The sequence below is a fragment of the Macrobrachium rosenbergii genome, chromosome 54, assembly GCF_040412425.1.
Source record: "Macrobrachium rosenbergii isolate ZJJX-2024 chromosome 54, ASM4041242v1, whole genome shotgun sequence".
In the NCBI taxonomy this organism is placed as follows: Eukaryota; Metazoa; Arthropoda; class Malacostraca; order Decapoda; family Palaemonidae; genus Macrobrachium; species Macrobrachium rosenbergii.
Genome location: NC_089794.1, coordinates 16,037,896 through 16,054,564, shown reverse-complemented (window position 1 = coordinate 16,054,564; position 16,669 = coordinate 16,037,896). Strand labels below are relative to the sequence as shown.

Sequence of the window (16,669 nt, the reverse complement as noted above, 5' to 3'; positions counted from 1 at the left end):
ATATGCATTGTGAAGGAAATCTCTAAGAAATACACTACAGTACTAATTTTGGATATATTTTAAATGTCTTTAAACTCCTTTGTACGTCTCAGCATGGCCTTGAGGGTGGAGGTCGTGTGAAGAGCAAGCTGGTCGAGCTCTGTGATGTTTTAGTGGCCTTACGCAGTGCTAGTCTGGATCAGTATCCACTCACCCCTGCTGGCCGGCCTCCAGATGACCGACGATTAGCTGAAATCATCCTCACCTCTCATCTTCAAACCTTAGGCTCAACAGTGGTTGTTGCTGATTCTCCAAATGCAGCTAACAAGGTACAGCAGTGTCTTCAGTTTCTTCAGGTGTGGTTACTCAGTTTAAAGGGTTCCTTCTGAGCACACACTTTTTTTCTGCTGAAACTGCATTAGGGCCGTATATGCCTGTGGGTCTCAATTCCAACAAATATGATAGTTATTTTGTGCAGAATTTATAATCTCACATTCTTAGAAAGTTACACCATCATAGTAGTGTATTGTAATTTGATAATGCAGTTTTTGTTTGACTTAATTTGGATGTAGTATACAACAGTGAAATTTTCTTGATTTCTGCCTACTGTAAAGTTGCTGAATATTTTCTTGTACAGTATATTTTCTTCCCTTTTTGTAGCGTCACAGTACACACACACACACACACACATACATATATATATATATATATATATATATATATATATATATATATATATATATATATATATATATATATATATATATATATATATATATATATATATATATATATATATATATATATATATATATATATATATATATATATATATATATATATATATATATATATATATATATATATATATATATATATATATATATATATATATATATATATATATATATATATATATATATATATATATATATATATATATATATATATATATATATATATATATATATATATATATATATATATATATATATATATATATATATATATATATATATATATATATATATATATATATATATATATATATATATATATATATATATATATATATATATATATATATATATATATATATATATATGTTATACCCCCTACAACAGATTCAGCATTTAGTGTAGAAATGTTTTACGTAATGTGTCTTTGCGATTTATCGACAGGAAAGCATGGTGATTTCGACCCTGGTACCTCCCCCTGACACTCACTCCCCTCTCCCTATCACTCAGCCCACAGATTCCCCCTCTCTCTCTCTCTCTCGTATTCAGCATTTGCCCCGCGCATTCTCTCTCTCTCTCTCAAATATCATCCTCAAAAGGAATGGATCATCTAAGGAAACGCAATCTTTCCTACAAAAATAGATTTATTATTCAAACCAACCCAACAAGTAATGAATGAACAACGAAAAGATTAAAATGCGTAATCAATGAGTTATCAAGTCAAAATAATCTAACTCTGACTAAAAGTCTTATTATGGCTAAGCCTTTTAAACACAAAAACTCTCACATACTCCATATTAGACATCATATGTCTAGTCTTAAGTCATCCACATGAGAAACACCGACATTGCAAAGGTTTGCATTGTCTTCTCTATAACCACACCAATTCCACAGACATCTGTCGAAAGAATTAAGCGCAATAGTAATCTCCCAAAAATATACAAGTGCAAAACATAATAACGAAAGTCTAAAATGCATGATTAATAATGGTTAAGCAATACACAATAAAATAGAATATTAAAGTGACATAAATGGTTATGTCCAACTCTCCACACAAATTCATAAGTGTCTTGAAATCATGGTAAAATTCACAAGTTCACAGTTCACATAGAAAAACGAAAAGTCTGAACTTTACCTTATTCTGCCAATTTCTAAGAGATTGGAACACTCAAAGCTACGTCTTGACGACAACGCTCTTGCTTCGCTAATGAACGATCAGACTTATTTTTGGGCAGAATTAGACACAAAATCTATATTTTCTAACGTCATTGAACTTATGTACTCGATACCAACTCGGTCATCTGTTTCACATACCAGAGCCAATATTGTGTATTCATCAAGCCAAACAGCTGAAGTAACCAAACTATTTGCTGAATGCAATGATTTTGCGACTGATCGCTTGACCTAGTACCATCTTGCAGCTATCTCTCCTTCATCACATCTTATAGTATGGCAGTTATGAATTGAATCTATGTCCCTTAAATATATATATATATATATATATATATATATATATATATATATATATATATATATATATATATATATATATATATATATATATATATATATATATATATATATATATATATATATATATATATATATATATATATATATATATATATATATATATATATCTTCTTCTTCTTCTTTTTCTTTTAACGTGCTTTTATTCCCATTTTTGTATGGGGTAAGCACGATGCCTTCTTTGAAGGACTTTTGATTTGGCTTTGGGTAGACCTGTGGTCTCGATCGGTTGCCCTGCCTGACATCGCTTAGACCCGATGCACGTATGTTTCATGTATCATACCAGACCCAACGCCCTTTCTTCCCAGCAGCGAAGTTATTGCGCTGGTATGGCGAGCGTTCGAGGCGTGTGAGATGTTTATGTTTTAGAAGGTGTTGTAGTGGCTTTGTTTTGTGTGTGTATTTAGTCTGTAACATCCATTTGCTTTTAAGCAAACCTATCCGTTGATTACATATATAATCTCGGGATGTCTACACGGATAGCAAAGTGTCTGCCTCTCTGATCAGCCGACTTATGGGATTGAACCAGCGCCACAGACCTCACGAAGTCGAAGCTGCTGCTGTAACCGACTGACTGAACCATCGAGCTCTATATATATATATATATATATATATATAATATATATATATATATAATATATATATATATATATATATATATATATATATAATATATATATATATATAATATATATATATATAATATATATATATATATATATATATATATATATATATATAATATATATATATATATATATATATATATATATATATATATATATATATATATATATATATATATATATATATATATATATATATATATATATATATATATATATATATATATATATATATATATATATATATATATATATATATAAAATATATATATATATATATATATATATATATATATATATATATATATATATATATATAATATATATATATATATATATATATATATATATAATATATATATATATATATATATATATATATATATATATATATATATATATATATATAATATATATATATATATATATATATATATATATATATATATATATATATAATATATATATATATATAATATATATATATATATATATATATATATATATATATATATATATATAATATATATATATATATATATATATATATATATATATATATATATATATATATATATATAATATATATATATATATATATATATATATATATATATATAATATATATATATATATATATATATATATATATATATATATATATATATATAATATAATATATATATATATATATATATATATATATATATATATATATATATATATATATATATAATATATATATATATAATATATATATATATATATATATATATATATATATATATATATATATATATATATATATATATATATATATATATATATATATATATATATATATATATATATATATATATATATATATATATATATATATATATATATATATATAATATAATATATATATAATATATATATATATATATATATATATATATATATATATATATATATATAATTTTATTCTTGTGAGTGGGTGATGAATGGATTTATAGTAGATAGGGACATTACTGTATAAGATAAAATACATTAAGGTCATTTAGCATTGCAGTGCTGTACTGTATTTTTATTGGATGTACTGAGAGTTATTAAAGTTAATGCAACTTGTATTAATTATATAAGTATGGTGTTCAGATAAGAAAAGGTGACCTCTCTTATTTTCCTTATGCTTCATTGATAATCATTCCAGGTGGTCATGTGGATTGCTCAGTTTTCTGATCCTGCAGACCTGCACATTTCCCGACTTTGCTTATCATATACTCAGTGGCCGTTCCATCCAGGATTATCCATCCAGGTAAATGTTTGTGTGTATAATAAATAATGTTTTTCCTGTAGTTTAAAAGTGTGTATGCTTGTGTATAGTGCTTCAAGAATAAAAGCTCAAAAAACAAATTAGGGAAGTAGACATTCAGGAACTCAATATGCTATTCATGTCAACTGGAAAAGTAGTTTTGAAATGACAAGAAAAAGATAGAGCTAGGGCTTTGGATCTGAGATTACTGTCACAAATGAAAGTAGGCAATAAGTAACCCACAGTTTTTTTTTATTAGGGCTTTCTTGATTACTGTAGACATTATAACACTGCTTTACGACATGTATAATATGTTATGTAAGTTTTGAATTCTTAAAAGTATGTCCTGTATAAAGTAAGATGGTAAAACTTTTCGTTTTAGTGCACTTTCATACATTCCACCTTTATAAAGAAAACATAAAATATATTGGACCTTTGTTTATGATTTATCATGCAGGGTATTGTAAGAAGTGCTAATGGTGAAGTCAATTTGACGGCTCAAAAGTTAATCCAGTCTTCCCGTCCACTGACTGTGGTAGACATTAATCGGGGCACAGTCAAACAAACTGGTGCCCCTGACGTTCATGCTCGTCGCAATTCCTCTGCCTTACACCAAGAACTTCTTTCCCTCTGGCATGATCTGCCAGATGTATCTGCTCCCTCAGAGTAAGTACATTTTCATTATATTTTCACAGTCAAATCCTGATAAACCACTACTGCTGTTACCACCACCACCACCACTACTACTACTACTGCTGTGCTGAGTAATAATAATGATAATAATAATTATAATAATCAGGCAATCCCTGGATCCCACAGGGCTTGAGGGACTGTGCTTAACGGGGAAATTTGGGTACTAAACACTGATTAGTAACTGTAAGGGTTAATGAAAAAACCCATTTTACACTTCATTTTGACAATGTTTTAATTTTTAACGAATTTTGTTCTCATAATTGTCATTTTGAAGTTGTAAAAGTTGGCTCAAACCTTGTGGAATTTCATAAAGACCAGATCTTTGCAGTTTCCCTTGGTTATCTTCCAGTGAATTAATTGATAGTGATGAGGGGAAAAATGAAAATACCATAAATTTCATTCACAAAATTTTTATAAGAGAATGTGTACACTATTTACCGTTGGTGATTTCCTTGTGAAATTATAAATAATGATAAAATGTGTAGAAAGTAGTGCAGTAGATTTTTACTTAGAATTTTGGAAATTTATTTTGAGTCAAAAGAGTAAAAGATTGTAAGTTTTTCATAATATATAAGGTAGGAAGTCCTCATTCAGAATTAATTTTAAAAAATTAGTTAGAGAGAGAGGGGGGGAGAGAGAAGTTTTCCTGGCTAGATGAGTATTTATTTTTACATTTTACTTAAAAATAATACAGTATAGATTTCCATTTAAATTTAAAAATAATAATTAGGAGAGAGAGGAGTATTAGACAATACATTTCATTTTTGCTTGGTTATCTGTAGCTCAGTATCTGTATTCTTGTTACAGTATGGCATTGAATGATTCAAGTTGTACTCGCAGTGCTGTTTTGTTATCATTTTCAAGGATATTGTAGTATTTGTAAAGATTGATTCAGGTATGCATCCTACCAAGTTCCCATTTGATGCTATATAAAGAAGGGGGCATTGTGTGAAAATTTGAGAGACTTTGAAGGTGTTAACGAAATATGTGGTATTTTTACTCTTTGTAGAAGTCTGCTGGAGCCTGTGCGAGGAGCATCATCCTTAGTCAAGAAGTTTTTGCAGGATTATGACCGTCTAAGCTCCTGTGATAATTCTGTTCGTCAGACTTTTATTCAAGCCTTCCTGCGGTCTCTTCAGTACACAGCACTAGCTATAATTACTTGGACTCAACAAGAATGGTATTTACCAAATCTTTTCTTTCTTGAAAGTATTTAATTGCATACACTAACTGGCATAAAGAGTTGCATCATGTAAGTAGTATCACCATTTCATATTTTGCTGTTTTCTGTTTCATTGGCAGTGATTACCAGTACTGAAATGCTTTTCTCTGAATAATATATCCCTCGACCTGCCATATTGATTAGTTTACTTTGCTCGTTTAGAGTATGATCATGAGTTTGATTCTTTGCAAGCTGTTTGGAAAATATGAAGATTGTGAATTTTGAATTTCTGTCGTCATTGATTTATCATCTTTTCCTGCCCTCAGGCAAAATCTTGGCATTTGGCCTCCAATGATCAAGAACTAAATACAGTGTAACTAAATACTCTGATTGTAATGAAAATTATTTTCTTTTCACCATAGGGCAATCCAGCGAAAACGTTCTGGTTATGGGTCATTAAGGCGAGCTCTCTGCTCTATTTTTGATTTAGACGAGTGTGATCTGCGAATCCTTTTGGCACAGGCAGAGCTCTTACAGCCTGGATTTTATACTTACGTCATGATGTAGATGGTTCTCCATGCATCACCATTGAAAGAACTGTCAAGAGTCCGTAATGTTAAATGCAACAAAAATTGAGAATGGAAAACTTTCCTCTTATTTTTTATTTGTTTTTGGATATAAATTTTTACTCTTTCAATTTTTCTGAGAAAGTATGAACTGGATTTTTATGCTTTTGGATGCTATCTTTTAGGATTTGCTTGCCATGCTCAAAAAGTTTATAAAGCAGTTCTAAAACTAGTTTATGCAATATTAGAATTAAGTAGATAGTAAGGACAGAAATTTGGCCTGAACTCTCTAAGTCAGCGAAATGGCGTTTGAATTAAACAGTGGCATGTTACTGTTAAGTTTTGAATTTAAAGAGAGCTCTATTTCTTTAGTTTTTCTAGTTGTTATTAGTAGATTGTCTCTTTCAAAAGCATTTTTACTACAATTGACAAATTTTATTTACTTTCTAGGGTAGGTCATCAGTCATTGTAGAGAGATTCATTTTAATTAAGCCACATTGAACCTGATGGTAGTTTTGTGAGTGGAGTGGTAGCCAAGGTAATCTTTTAGTGTGCAGAGCAGAAACAAGTTTTACCAAAGAAGTAAATTAATGGATAGTTTTCTTGTTTGCTCTGCCATAGCTTTCTTGGTACGAAATGTAGTTCCTTTATGTATACACAGGATTTTTTCACTTGCTTGTTTTAATGCTTAATTCTGTTGAGGAAATTGCACTTTCTAAAACATTCCTTCCATTGCAGGCATGCATAAATACTTTACTGTACTGTACTAGTAGGTTTTTACAGTTACTCTTTTTACACTTACTGATGAGAATTTAATTTTAGATATAGATTTTATGAAATGTTTTAAGAAGACAGTCATCTTTGTTTACAGAGTGTAGGGCACTCATGGTCCATAGAGAGAAAGTGTGCTGTGTGAATCTAGATTTTTACTTAAAAAAACTTCAACGTGAGAAATAAGCTGCGTTGTTTGCTAAGAGTCACAAAATGGTAAAAATATTTAGAATTAAGATGTTGTACTTTTGGTGTAGTGCACGCTATTTTGCTGAAGAAAATCACTCACTACAGTATACCTTCACCAGGGTAGAGTGCTTGCATTTAATTGTGGCTTGGAGATTTCAATTATTTCATGATAAAGTTGATTTAGTTAAGGTAGGTTTAATTGCTGAAAAGTATTTTAATTAGGGACCTAAAGTAGTATATATAATTTAATAACTTGATATAGTAATATGAGAATTCAAAAAGAAAACTATAATTTAATTTTTTTTTTTTTGTGGTAAGTTTTTCCTTGTTCCTAATAGTATGTGCAAATGCTTAGTACTTTCACTTTTGATGATTAGCCATTATTTTCTTCTTTTGAGCTGATGATTGAGGTCTTAATTCAGAGACGACAAGAATGAGCTGCAAGCATGGCCAGGCAGACCTTGACAAGTATGCCGAGGCGGATTGATATTAAGCATAATTAATAACTCTAGGGTCAACACAACATAAAACACCGCTGCCCGAAACTCACCAGCACCAAAAAGAATTCATTATAATGTCACTGCTAATAAGTTATCAGTGTAAGCCACAGATTCACTGGTTATCGAACAGGACAAGTGAAAACAGGCACCAAGTAACCCACAGTTTTATTTAATTAGGGCTTTCTTAAGTACAAAGTAAAATATATTTTAATGAGTGAAGAACTAGTGCACCAAGAGTGAAGCAATAATGTCTCAGACTCTCCTGAGAAACAGAGTTGAAGTTATTTTACCAAGAATATGCAAAAAGGATGCAAATTAATTAAATGTGTATGCAGTAACCCTGCAAGAGGAGAGCATCACAAGAAGACAGCCAAAACACTCATTAATAAAGAAAACATGCCAACTGTTTCAAACAAGACAGTGAACAGGATGAATACATGAAAAATTAGTAAAATAGATCCGAGCTTGGAAATAGGGCACGTGAATTCCACTGTGCACATCAGAATAATCCATAAAGGTGTTCTTTTCCATTTACAGTTCGATGTGAAATGAATTTCATCCATTGACTGTCCTGTGCCCTTTCGTACTGAACAGTTATCTTCTCTGGTCTTCATCTGTGCCCTATTTCCATGATCTCCTGGGCTTTCCTCTGGGTCCTTCATCCTGCTAATTAAATGTTTACTGCTATTCTGGCTAACAGTTCCTCATCCTGTCTCCTCATATATCCAAACCATGTCAGTCCTTGAAATATAATTTTCTTGCCACTCGATAACATATTGCTTCACAATTTCCTAATTCATAATGTGAAAATATCCGCTTTCTGTCAGTGCCCATGTTTATGCTTCATAGACTAGTACAGCCTATATACACACACTTTCCGATCTCTTCTAATGGGATATTACCACTTGTCTAGCTGTCTCATCCCCTTCATCCAGCGACAGCTAGTGTGCAACATAAATATTATTGAAATTTTGGACACGGTTAGGTAATGCAAAAATCTGGAGGTCTTTTATTGTAATGATATTTGTCCTTGCCAAACCTGACAAAAAGTTGTATTTTGGCTAAATTTGCGTATGACAATTGTGTATTTAGTTTTCTTCTTCCTTTCAACTTGCTGCATCGAAATAGCAGCTACTATTCTATTCTCAAATTTATTAACAGCAATACTGAATTATTTTTATTCCATTAAATTGCATACAGTATTTCTTTTTAGCCTCCCATTGAAATACTCTGTTAAGATACCATTGTTATTCCCATTTGTATTGATGATGCTATTTGATGTATCCTAGTTTTTTCTTGTGTTTTGGACAAGATTCTCATAAAAAAACCTCTCTTACCTCATTGAAATTTCAAATGCTGAAGGCATTCAGTTAAATTAGTAGCTAGTTCATGTGGCAGTTTTTATTGTTGGTTTTAAAATTTCATGATTAGTTTTGCATTGGACAGATGGAAAGAAGTTTCCCAATTTGTCTTGGGTATAAATTATAATTTTACATTATTTTGCAGCATAACACTTTAAACAACAAGCTGTAAAACTGGGGAGCAATTTTGTTATTTCTGATTCTTCTTAATACTTCATTCATGTGTACCTGATCAGTAACCAAAATTGAGTTGTCAGTTTTTTGGCATGTTGTGGATACCGTCCGTGTACTGTACATCATTTAATGCAATGAATATTAAAAGACTAGGTTAATTATTGCAGTGGTAAAATTAATATTAGGTTCTTTACCAAAGTACCTGTAGTTCATTTGGGAGAAGCTGCTGTAAAATTAGACTTTCAGCAATCCGGTTCAGTTTGCCTAGTGCAGCTATGAACTTTTCTTGTAGGAGGATAAAAACTTATTTTTGCTTATATCATTACCCAAGATCCAGTTTTTGAGTACGTGGGAAGGAAAGTAAGAGTGCTTGAAGGCGGCTTGAAGCTACTACCAGGTAGTAAGTCCAGGTCTGTATGCATTCGTAATTTCCTTGACAGCGCTACCTGGTGTATGTTATACTTGTTTGATTATTGTAATGAGTTCTTAAATCTGTTTTTTACTTTTTTTTTTTTTTTTTTTGCATTTCTTCCCTACTATACTTGTATTAAAAAGAAATTTTAATTAGTAATTTACAAAATATCAGGCCCAAAAGTATTCATGGAAGTTGTTTGTAAATTATTGTGTATAGAGGTCATTTCTTACGTTGAACCCACAGGAGTTCATTGCATTTTTTTTTTTTTTTTTTTATCCCTCCCCTTCCCCCAGTGCTTCTGAAATTTGTCACACTAAAAGAGTTTAGAGGTCTGGTTAAACAAATCATAACTAACTAACCTCTTGCATATGCTAGCCTCTTCCCAGCTAGCTGTTTGCAATCGAAGCTTTCTTTGTCCCACAGCTCATTTATGACGAAGTATTGCAGGCCAGCCATAGCTATCTCGACAAATATTCAGTTGTATAGTTATACTGTACTGCTGTAACAGTTGGAATGAATTATGAAGTATTTTTGGCACTGGAAAATTCATTCACTCTTGAGATTTATGGTCATGTAGCATGAGTAGTGTGTGTACACTAATTTTTTTTCCCAAATTTTGTACATCCAGTTATCTAGTGTGATATTTCCATTGTTGGAAGAGATTGCAGTCTTTACTGCAACCTTCTTTTAAAGAACAGATTGAAATTTGGAACATGCAGTGTAATGTATTTTTGTAGGCTTTTCTTTATATCATGTTTAGGTTGTTATAAAGTCTATGTAGTCACTCCTTGTTGGAAGTGGCAATGTAAGAGAGGTTTCAGTACAGTTAACATATTATGAACCACTTCACCATAGTAGTGCATGGTGTTACAACAGTCTTGGCACAAGTAGTCATCAAAACTAACTTGCATCTTTGTGGGTCAGCTGCTTTCCCTCTTCTTCCTAAACTTTAAAAAAAAGAAATCCTTACTGTCTCAATAACTAGCATATCACAGGCAAGTTTTGACCTCTTAGTGCAGCTTTTCTCTTAACATGATTGCTTGTAGTTGCTTTACCTGCAAACTTTCAGAATGTGCAATGTTGTTTTGTATTAGGATTTGGGTTAATGTTAGCAACATTTGGCTTTTCTTAAAGATCATGTGCTAACCTATTCTTTGACCTTGTATCCACTATGCAACTGAATTGTATAAGCATTATTACTGAGAAGGGGATTTGTGTAAAATGAGCACTTTTGCAAGTTCATCTTAAATCTATAACAAGATGAACTCGTTATAGATTAATGGGCACGAGTTGAGAGCTTGCCATCGAGAGATGTAAACTAAGGGAGCAAAAACTAATTTGCTTTTACAAAGAAAAATTTTTTTCTCAACTTACCATTAGATGTCTGCTTGATGATCAAGTTAAAATGTCAAAAGAGTATAATATCCTTGTGGAATTAAATACAAATATTTGGTTATATGTCTGACCTGGTAAATATTTTCAGATCTTCCTTGGAGAGGGTATTAGCATAAAGGTAATCTCATTTCTTAGACCTTTTTCCTGTCATGTTTTCCTGCACCTTTTATTGTCTTTTACATGAGCTTTAAATATTCTTTACATCACTTCATCTTGCCTAATTTTTAGTTTGACAAGAATTGTATTTTTCCTGTCTTTTAGCAGTTAATCTAAAATAACCAATATAAGCAAAGATGGACTCCAGTAACTGGAGTAACAGTTGGATTATCACAAGATGGAAGTCAGGCATGTATATAAATTCAAAATTTAATGCTTTAGTAAGTATTGTAATTTCTTTTAATTCAAGGGATACTTTAGAATATCTTTTGGAAATTTATTTTTATCCAAAACTTGAAAAATCTTAGCACTCTTCACACTGTATTTCAACACAATTTTAAATTTAAGATAAATTCTATAGGTGTTGCAAAATATTACTTTAAAAGAATTGTAAAGGTTAGCAACATTTAATTTGTAAAGAATTATAATGCCAAATTGGTGTATTCAGTACAATATTAATTTCTACCAAAGATTTTACAGTAATTATAAAAATGTAGATCTCTTCATTACTGCAGATATCTATTTGCATGTAGTCATTATCTACTATAGCGATTACAAGTTATTATCGTTAAGTAGTTTAACCAGGTACTAAGTTGGGCTTGGGTCTTTATTTTCCCTTCACCATAAAAATTACTATACCTTTATATGAAACAAGTTTCTTAGTACAGTTCTGGATTAATTTTTAAAATTAAATTAGGAAGGAATTTGACAGATTATAGCTCCTGTCTATTTTGAGCTTGCCAAATCTTGTGGCAGCTCTAGTTCTGTTTTTTAACATTGTTGATAGGTTTTGCGACCAATTGATTTTTTCCCCAAAGATGGGTATGAAAGGTTCCACGCTGGCTTGTTTAAATATGATACAAGTGAACAGAGTAGATTGTAAGTTGAATACAATGATGACATTGCTTCTTGAAAATGTAAAGTATGTGGCTAAATGTTTTGCAATTTAGTGATCCAAGGATCAACCTCCATTTCATCTTAAGAATATTTCAGGGCCCCCATTATTTTCTGTGTCGGCATGATATTAAAAAGCACTTTTAACATTTGTCTATGAAATATATATGCAGAAACCAGTGCCACATTGAAAGCTACCATGTTATTCCTTATGCAAAATACTGTACACTTATGTACACTTATGTGGGAAGCAATGCAGAAACTCCAGTTTTGTTATTAGTTGGAATCATGATGTTATTACAATGCTGAGTGTGATGTCTGTTCATGAATGCTAACTCATTAAAGTTTCCTCCCAGCTAAGAAATTTAGTAAGTGCTGAATTCTTGACCATTTTCAGTATCTAGTCATAGAAATTAGCAATTGGATATGGCTCCATAAAGGGTATTAAACCTTAAAATACACGATTTGTGTGATGAAATTAATAAATTCTTGAGTACATGAGCAGTAGATAGATATTATGGCAAATTAACAGTAGATAGATGATATGGAAAATTAAGTATCCAACAAGGTGTTAATTCATGTTCAGTATTTCCTCGTTGCTTTGTAATCAGCATTACACTATCTAACTACCAATTTTCATGTTTTGGTAATGGTGAAGAATGGAATGTTGTGCATTAGATGTAATTCAAATTGTTTAGGTACAGCCTGGCGCAGGGATTCAACTCACACCACTTATGTTTTGAGCCTCTCACACCACTTAGTTTTGAGGTATATACTAAAGTTGATGGTTGTTTGTGCAATGAAAGTAGTGTGTCTTAAGCTATTAGCATTTGGTTGAAGCTATTAGCATTTGGTTGCAAGTTACATGTGCAGTATGAAAAGTGATCATGGATATTTTTGTAACATCGTAGGGTCATTTCTTTTACACAGTATCACTAATGTTTTTTTTTTTTTTTTTTAATTCTCAATTTTATATTGACTTCACATTCATTGTAAGAGCAAGTATGCTAAATTAATTCTGCATTATCAAAATCTTTTAGAGCCTGTTAACTTTATTTTTTAAACTTCCTATATAGTATCAACCTGTGGTGCACATTTTATTTTCATTTAGCAAGTCTTTATAGAAAACAGTAGAAATTGAGAACTAAGTAACTCCTATATTACATGTTGACTAAAAAATAAAGCTTGTGTAGATGGTATTTTAAAGTACAGCCTGGGCTAATGCTTGCAACCCACAGATTAAAGATGAGTGTCTAAATTCCGTTTAGAATTAGGCTTTTATGTTGAAAAATGTTTTCCTGGCCCTGATATGAATCAAACTGAACCGGAACTTGCTTCTGGGCTATGAGAGATTATCCCCATGTTTGACCTGTCCCACAGGAGTAATAATGCCCTAGTATAATTCTTTATCACCACTGAAACTTTGTTGGTAAAAGCAGTCAGCTGCATAACTTTAAACTTGGCTTACCTAGATATGACATATCAACCCCTACTGCTCTCTCAAATACTGCCTAACAAATAGTTGCAAGCTGTGAAATACTTCACTTTCCCTTTTTTACCCCTTGTGTAGAAAAGATTAATCGCAGTTTTGAATCTCTCTAATTTTTATTGGTTCTCTTTACTGTCATCGGGATAGTAACAGCAAACGGATCCCATGGCAAGTAACAGAGGAATCCTGTTAATTCCAGTGAATCCTGACACTATGAAGGTGCATGCATATTTTTTAACAAGCGGGCAAACATTCTGTGATTATATGCCTTACATCTACTGTGAAGTTCTGCCCGTTGAGCTTTTGAATATTTTTTTTAATTGTAGGATTTCAATAGCATAATCATCTGCATTGTTCTATGGCTTGTAACTGCAGTTTGATGGCATTCTTGTTTATCTCTTGAGAAATAAAAAGTTGTTATTGTAAAGGACTTTCTATCCTACCGAAGGAGACACTACACCTCAATATGTTCAAGATTAATTTTCGACACATGGTGGAGGCAGGCACACAAGGTTGTCTGACAATTGAATTACAAGTTAAACCAGTAATATCTAAAATAATAATTTGCCGTGATTAGAAGCAACTGTCTTTGTACTGGATAAAGCTCTTAATAGAATGTTCAAATAAGGCCTTTGTGAAAAAACAATGTACAGTACCTGCATTAAGTTCTTAATTATATTTTAGAAATTGTGATTAGAAATTCGTAATTTTTCTAATTAATGCTATTACAATCGACCCACAGTATTTGTAGGGAATGCGTACCACAACCCCCCATGAACAGCTAAAATCTGCGAATACTTGACACCCCTCTAAAAATACTTGTAACTGCTTATTATATTCAAACACCAAAAAATCCACCTAAAAATGTTCATACCCGAGTATTTTCATAGTTTTATAAAAATTGCATTTAGTCATGAAAATATGAAAATACAGTAATTAATGAGTATTTCTCTACAAAAAATACCACAAATAGGCAAATTTTCTGCGAATAATGTGGATGTACGTTCCACAGAAAAATCCGCAAATCCGAAATCGCAAATAGACGAGGATCAATTGTGGTCTGAAAACAGTTGTTAAACAGACTATACACCTTAGTGTGAAAGGATATTGTATCTATCCTTTACAGAAAACATGCAAGTCACTGAAGGATGAAAGCCTTATAAAATTCATTTTGATTTAATCAAACACCTAGCCCCTTTGCAAGTAGTCACATATTCCAATCCTAAAATTTGGGACTAAGGAAATTCCCCCCAAAAAATGGCAAAATGCCACCGTGAAATCAATGACCAAGCTAAGCAAATATCCTAGGAATCAATCAAATTATGGCCCAGTATCTTGAACAAGCTGACTATGTAGTGGTTGTAAAATAAGGTGAACTCAACAAGGATAACATGATATTTGAAAAATATAATCACCCAACTCGATATGAGTCACAAAAAATAAATTTACACTACGACGTCACTTGAATCATATTCAAAATTGGTATTCAAGGCTACCAACCTAATAAAATCTTAAGAGACTACGCTTCTCAGCTGTTAACAAAGCAGCATTCAATCGGACATGAATTGGAAAATTGCAGTGCACTGGGGTAGTGTCTTGAGTAGTGCATTGTTCCTCCTTGCAATAAAACTGTAACTTACCAAATGAAAATAGTTTAACTTTGCCATTACATTACTTCTGACTTGCAACATACCCAGCATATTGTTACAAGGGCAGATATCTGGCCTCTTCAATAGGTTTTCAATTTTCTTCAGAAAACACTGCTTAATATGCTTTACAAGGAGACATGGTAAATTAAGGCATCAGGGGGAAAAGGAATTATGATGCTAACTAAATATGAGAAGTAATCTGATACTTATTAAACTAAAAGCTCTTAGGCTTAATGTTTGATGAACACTTGCACTGGAAGGCACACTGCAAATACTGAAGACTAAAGCAAAATAATTAGTCCATTAAACCCGATGGAAAAAAAACTCGCATAAAACCCTGACAGACATAGCCTCTTATTGCCGTAAAAAACAAATACAATCATTTCAGCCCACAGCTATGAAAACTGGCTATATTATGCGATGACAACAGATTTTTTCCTATCTGAAAATACTACAGTAAATCCTATGGTAGCTGAGAGCAATTATGACCAACATGGATTCTGCATAGTGTCAGTCTAACATGTCCACTCACATGTTGCTCATCATGTTCTGGTGAATAAGCACAATTTTTTGTGTGCTATAACCAGGTATACATTCAAATTTTGGCATCATCCAAATAAGAGGAAGTTATGCTGATGGATGGAGGGTTATATTCAGATGTAAACAGGTGACTGACTCTACAGTAATGGGATATGGCGAATTATTTATGGGAAATCCCTCTAAATCATATATACTAATTACAGGCAGGTGAGTCGCTCACATATTTATCACAGAACAGTGTAAGTACAAGTGGCTCACTCCTCTCAAACTGTACAGATTACATTACTAAAACAATAATTCATTCATTTCTAGAAAACACCATCAGAATTGAGAAATGGTAGATTATAAATGAATGAATAAACAGCAGTACACAAATTGCTGAAATGTGACCTGTTATTTACATATGCAATGCACTTTGATATACTAAATATTTCCCATTGTAAAGGCAATAATGGAATGCGCTGCCTGTACTGACAAAAAAACCCACTTTTCCAAAAGTGCCACCAAAAGAGATATTGTCTTGCATCAAAAGCAATGGAAAATAATAAC

General features: G+C 31.5%; 1 protein-coding gene across 3 annotated transcripts in view; it reads left to right on the top strand.

The window, feature by feature from the left end:
• Positions 1–8,278, top strand: part of LOC136834777 (uncharacterized) — a 28,387-nt gene extending 20,109 nt beyond the window's left edge. For 2 of the 3 annotated variants that reach the window (XM_067097416.1, XM_067097415.1), the window contains exons 6-10: positions 93–308; positions 4,065–4,169; positions 4,624–4,832; positions 5,869–6,039; positions 6,444–8,278. In XM_067097416.1, coding sequence (XP_066953517.1) covers positions 93–308; positions 4,065–4,169; positions 4,624–4,832; positions 5,869–6,039; positions 6,444–6,588 — 846 coding nt within the window. In that variant the 3' untranslated portion in view covers positions 6,589–8,278. The remainder of the gene's footprint in view (positions 1–92; positions 309–4,064; positions 4,170–4,623; positions 4,833–5,868; positions 6,040–6,443) is intronic. The other variant, XR_010851878.1, reaches the window with a different exon arrangement.
• Positions 8,279–16,669: the final 8,391 nt, after the last annotated feature.